The sequence below is a fragment of the Chelonoidis abingdonii genome, chromosome 11 (assembly GCF_003597395.2).
Source record: "Chelonoidis abingdonii isolate Lonesome George chromosome 11, CheloAbing_2.0, whole genome shotgun sequence".
In the NCBI taxonomy this organism is placed as follows: Eukaryota; Metazoa; Chordata; order Testudines; family Testudinidae; genus Chelonoidis; species Chelonoidis abingdonii.
Genome location: NC_133779.1, coordinates 45,380,120 through 45,385,827, shown reverse-complemented (window position 1 = coordinate 45,385,827; position 5,708 = coordinate 45,380,120). Strand labels below are relative to the sequence as shown.

The 5,708-nt window shown below is 67.4% G+C and overlaps 1 protein-coding gene across 1 annotated transcript in view; it reads left to right on the top strand.

Annotated features, from left to right (window-relative positions):
• SLC27A3 (solute carrier family 27 member 3) overlaps window positions 1-3,115 on the top strand; it is a 7,749-nt gene extending 4,634 nt beyond the window's left edge. Inside the window, exons 4-9 of the mRNA XM_032793640.2 lie at window positions 307-501; window positions 658-748; window positions 821-1,019; window positions 1,429-1,526; window positions 1,750-1,880; window positions 2,384-3,115. Coding sequence (XP_032649531.1) covers window positions 307-501; window positions 658-748; window positions 821-1,019; window positions 1,429-1,526; window positions 1,750-1,880; window positions 2,384-2,560 — 891 coding nt within the window. The 3' untranslated portion in view covers window positions 2,561-3,115. The remainder of the gene's footprint in view (window positions 1-306; window positions 502-657; window positions 749-820; window positions 1,020-1,428; window positions 1,527-1,749; window positions 1,881-2,383) is intronic.
• The last annotated feature ends 2,593 nt before the right edge of the window (window positions 3,116-5,708 follow it).

Genomic DNA, 5,708 nt, shown 5'->3' with positions numbered 1-5,708 from the left:
AGCCAGGACTCCTGGGGTCTCTCTCCGGCTCAGGGAGGGGATGGGGGGCTGGTGGGTTAGAGCGGGGGGGGGCTGAGAGCCAGGACTCCTGGGGTCTCTCTCCCGCTCAGGGAGGGGAGAGGGGGCTGGTGGGTTAGAGCGGCTGGGAGCCAGGACTCCTGGGGTCTCTCCCCGGCTCTGGGAGGGGAGGGGGTTCCAGAGGTTAGAGCAGGGGGCTGGAAGCAGGTTACTGAACAGGTTCAGACCCTCCACTAACCTCTGGTCTGGGGGGGACGATCCCACACTCACCCAGAGCCCCCGCCCTAGGGAGAAGGGCAGCGGGAGCATGGCCTGCGCCTGGCTGTGGGCAGTGGGCTGCGGCCCGACGTCTGGCGCGAATTCCTGCGGCGCTTCGGCAACGTCCGCATCGTGGAGACCTATGGCATGACCGAGGGCAACGTCACCTTCTTCAACTACACCAGCACCCTGGGGGCGGTCGGCCGCGGCAGCTTCCTCTACAAGGTGAGCGGAGCCGGGCCATCACCAGGCAGGGGCTGCGGGTCGGGAGTGAGGGGCACCGGCCGGGCATGGAGGGGGGCTGCAGGTCGGGAGTGAGGAGCACCAGCAGGGCATGGAGGGGGACAATGTATGGGGGGTCTCTGACTGCACCTCTTTCAGCTCTTCTGCCCCTTCGAGCTGGTGCGCTACGACGTGCTGCAGGGGGCACCGGTGCGGGACGCGGCCGGGTGGTGCCAGCGGGTTGGCCCAGGTGAGTGGCAGGGGCTGGCTGGAGGGGGGGAACTGGCCTGCTGAGGCCCCAGCTCACCGCTGCCCCCCACAGGCGAGACGGGGCTGCTGATCGCACCGGTGACCCCCCAGAACCCCTTCCTGGGCTACGCGGGGGGCAGGGAGCTCTCGGAGCACAAGCTGCTGCGCGGGGTCTTCGCCGAGGGAGACGCCTACTTCAACACAGGCGACCTCATGGCCCAGGACGCCGCCGACTTTGTGTATTTCCGGGACCGTACCGGGGACACCTACAGGTACCAGAACCACAGAGACACCCCCTCGGGCAGCCAGCCCCCCCCGCCGCCATTCAGACACCCCCCGGGCAGCCAGCCCCCCTAGGGAAGCCAGCCCCCCGTGCTATCCAGCCCCCCGCCCTCCAGAAAGCCCCCTGCCGGTGCAGTTTGGGGAGCCCTTTGCAGGGCTCTGCACAGCTGGAGCCCGGGAACCAGCCCCCCAAAAGGCAGGGCCAAGAGCCGATGGTGTTTGTCTCTCTGGGGCCTGACCAGGCTGCTGGGTTCAGCCTTAAGTGCAGGGGCCTGGCCCGGGCGGGCCCAGAACCAGGCCTGGCAGATCCATGTGCTTCTCCCATGGCCACCTGCCCGTCCCGCAGAGCCGGGGGTCAGGGGCTCGGGCTCTGCCCTGCTCAGGCCGCTTTGCCCCCAGGTGGAAAGGTGAGAACGTCGCGACGACGGAGGTGGCCGAGGCCCTGGCCACGCTGGACTCGCTGCAGGAAGCCAATGTCTATGGGGTCGCCGTGCCAGGTACTCCTCCCCTGGCCGCCCCCTCCCCTGCAGGCGGCTGCCAGGGGCTCCCCAGGAAAACGGGAAGCTGAGGCGGGGTGGGGCGGGGGGTACAGCTGCCTCCTGGAGCCCGGTGGGAGAATGTCGGTGGAGGGGAGGTTCTGTCCCTTCTGTCTCCTCCCCCCACCCAGCGGAGTCAGTGCCCCCACCACCACCAGTGTTCAGTGCTCCCCCTCTCCCCCAGGGTACGAGGGCCGTGCTGGGATGGCTGCCATTGTCCTGCGGCGGGGCTGCGAGCTGGATGGGGCCCAGCTGTACAGCCACGTGGTGGAGTTCCTGCCCCCCTACGCCAGGCCCCGCTTCCTGAGAGTGCAGGTAATGCCCGCTGGGCACCGGGGCCATGGTGGGGGTGCAAACACCGCCAGCCTCCCCATCAAAGGCTTGGAAATGACACCCTGGGGAAAGATGCGGCAGCCTCTAGGATGAGTAGGGGTGGCTGTTTATACAGGGATCCCTCACCTGGAGCTGAGATGCAGCTGACTCTGGGGTGGGGCGTGAAGGTTGTTTGGGACAGGAAGTGACAAACATCGCAAATACAGGGGAAGCTGCAGGAGTAACCTCATTAAAGCCCCAGACAACACATAGCAACTGCCCTCCCACCCCAAATTGCCAGAGCACCCCCACCCCCCAGGGTCACCCAGCACAGCAGCTCGGGCCAGTGGAGCTGCGGGGACGCAGATTCTGGCAGATTAAAGGTCCAGGAATCTAGACCGGGGGGTGTCAGCCAGCAGGAGCCCTCAGCCTCTGACACCTGCACCCAGAAGCTCTGCCCCCCTTACCCGCCACCCCGGCCGAGCTCTGATACGTCTCCCCGGCAGGACCACCTGGAGACGACACAGACCTTCAAGCAGCACAAGGTGCGTCTGGCCAGCGAGGGCTGCGACCCCACGCGCCTCCCGGACCCGCTGTACCTGTTAGACGACACCTCGGAGGCCTACGTGCCCCTGACCCCACGGCTCTGGGAAGGCGTCGTCTCGGGGGCTGTCCGGATATAACCCCCCACCGCACCCGCCTCGGGGTCCCTCTGGCTGGGGGTCACCTGGGGAGACTACGAGTCCCAGCATGCACAGCTCAGCCCCATTGCATGCTGGGAGCTGTAGTCTCTGGATGCTTGGGCAGCTGAGCTGATGGGCCAGTGCTCTGGGCTGCTGCCTGCCCTGGGGCGGGAGCTGGGGGATGAACAGGGCTCAGTGGCTGCAGGTTTTTTGCCCACGTTGCAGCCTCTGGTCCTTCCAGCTCCCTCCCCACTGCGCCCCATGTGTCACCCCCCACACTTCCTGGTCCCCCCCTCCCCTGTGCACACCCCACTCCTCTGCCCCAGGGGGCTGGAAGCTGGGAGCTCAGCCATCTCGTCCTGGCTCACCTGTGCCTGTCTCCAGCAGGGTGGTGCTATGGGTTGTGCTGGGCTGTGTCCTGCATCCCCCCTCCCTGCACTTGGGGGCAGCTCCCATCCTCACTGGACCTCGGCTCTGGACGGGCTCCCTGCCCTGGGCGTTGGGGCCAAGGGAGCTGCCTGCGCGCCACAGGGTCACGCAGTGGGCGGGCGGCGGCGGGGGGGGGGCTGGGCGGGGAGTCCAGGGAGCTGGATTCAAATCCTGTCTCCACCACAACTTGGGGTGGCCTCAGGCTGGCCCCTGAGCTCCCAGCCGGGTCTCAGGGAGAACAGCCCTGCCTCCCGGGCCTGGGTCTGTCTGGGTTGTTCCGAGCGCGAGATGTGCAGGCAGGGCCCAACCCTGGCTGCAGCCTGGCCAGTGTCCGAGGAGTCAGCAGCTGTCCTTTGCCCCGGCGGTGGGGAGGGAGGTATGGGGTAGGGGGGAGTTTATACTTTTTATACCTTTTGGCAAATAAAACATTTTTAGCAAAGCGTGTAGCTGTCTTGTGCCCCCCTTGCCCCTGGAGCTGGGAGCCCCCCTGCCCCCCCAGCATCTCCCTCTGGCATTGGGGTGCTCTGACCCCACTGCTGTGGCTGGGCAGCCTGGGGTGCTTCAGTTCTGCATGGTTCATCCGCTGGGGGATCAGTTTAGGGACCTGGGGGCTGCCCCAGGAAGGGGGATACACAGGAAGGGCCCAGGCTAAGCCCAGAGCCTCTTCCTGGGGAACCTCCCCCCTTGGCCTCCGGGCTCTGGCCTTGGCCTTGTGGGACAGTGTGGGGCAGGACAGGCAGGTCCCCTCCGTCCTACCATGGTTCAGGGACCCACCTGGGGTGGCCCCTGGCAGTCGGTTGCACCCTGGTCCATGGGGCACAGTCCCCTCCCCCACCGCCCAGGCAGCCTGATAGACACAAGGGCTGGGTCCTGCCAGGGCCCCACTAGGGCTCCTTGGAGCCCCTCAGCCCCTGCGTATGCACTGGGCCTCCCGGCTGGGTCCACCCTGTGGGACTCTCTGCCACTGGAGACAGGAGTGAGCCAAGGCCACATGGCCCTCGGACCTTGGCCAGCCCCAGGTTAGCCACCGTGCATGTCTCCCTCCCCCCTTTCACCCTCCCCAGCTGTTTGGACTCCTGCAGGCTGGAGAGGGGTGTCTCCAGGCCAGGTACCCCGATATTCTATGGCCATACGTGCCCCAGGCAGACGGAAGCCTCTCCCCTGCAGAAGCCCCAATGGGGGCGGGGGAAGCTGTAGAAGGGGGGAACCGAGGAAGCAGACACGAACCCCGCCTGCCCCAAGGTTAAAGCTGCTGGTATGAGCCCCGCTGTGCCCAAAGGGAGGGAAGAGGAACCTGCCCCTTGACCTCACCTCAGCGACCTGGGGGGGGTCCCTGCTCGCCCCCCAGAACATCTTATTCCAGTGCTGCCCCCCGCCACACGCAATCCCCAGGATCTAAGCCCCAGGCTGAGTAAATCCCCTGATTTCAACTCAAACCGCGAAGTGGAGTCAGGTTTGCTGGGTCTGGGATATCAGGGGGCTGCAGGTCGGGAGTGAGGGGCACTGGCAGAGCTGGGGAGCCCAGGGCTGGGCTAGCAGGGGGCTGCAGGTCGGGAGTGAGGGGCACTGGCAGAGCTGGGGAGGCTCAGGGCTGGGCTGCCAGAGGCTGCGGGTTAGGACTGAGAGGCACCAGCAGAGCTTGGGGGGAGCCCAGGGCTGAGCTAAGAGGGGGCTGTGGGTCGGGAGTGAGGGGCGCCGGCAGACCTGAGGGAGGTGCCCAGGACTGGGCTAGTGGGGGACCGTGGGTCGGGCTTGGGGGGATGGAGGCTGCCACCTTCCCCTCTTTTTGCTCCAGGTTTGGGGGTGCGGGAGTCTCTGCAGAGAACTACACCCCCCTCCAGCCAGTCAGTGGCGCTGCGGCCGGTCGTTTTGGGGCTTGGGGTAGCTACTGGCCTGAGCCCCCCCCACGCCCCCTCGTGTCAGGTGGGGCGGGCTGGGGGCGCCCTGGCCCTGAGGGGGGCGGGGGTGTTGTTACTGTTGGGCCCCCCGGCAGGCAGCGACGCCCGTTTGCATGACTCAGGCCTGGCTGGAGCCACAAGGGCCGGTTCTCTCCAAGCCCTTGAGGGGGGAGTCCCCCCCCAGCACAGGGGACACCTCAGCCCCCCACTCAGTGGGAGGGGGCGCAGCGCTAAGGCCTGGGGGGCAGCGCCCCTCCCCCAGCTTTCGATGGCCCCCCCATCCTCCCGGCTGGGGGAGGGGGAGCCGAGCACTGACATTCACCAGCCGGCCCCGGCGGCGCACTGCAGCCTGGGCCCCAGGGACGGGGGGGGGCAGCATGGACCCCCCCGTCCTTTATCCCTCTCTAGGGGCTCCCCAAACCCCCAAACGGCGCCTGCTCCAGCGGCAGCACTTAATGTAGGTCCTACCTATAAACAAAGCGGGCGCGGTGGGTAGAGCAGGGAGCCGGGGGCGGGATGATCCCCCCGCCTCGCTTCCCAGAAGCCAGGGTGAGGGGCACAGGGAGGAGGCGGGACTGGAGCGAGAGGGCGGTGGGCAGCCCGCTCCCCCCACCCCGCCATAAGGGGCCAGCGGCCCCCTGCGCCCATTTGTCTGCGGAGAATGGAGCCGACAGCTTGTGAAAGTGACACAGTGAATGGGGCGCGGATGGGGGGGTGTCTCCCTGGGTAACCGTGGGGGCTCGAAGTGCAGCTAATGCGGGGATGGGGGACAGCGGCTCCCTGAGCCCAAGCTGCTGGCGAGGGGGGGCAGGGTCTCGGGG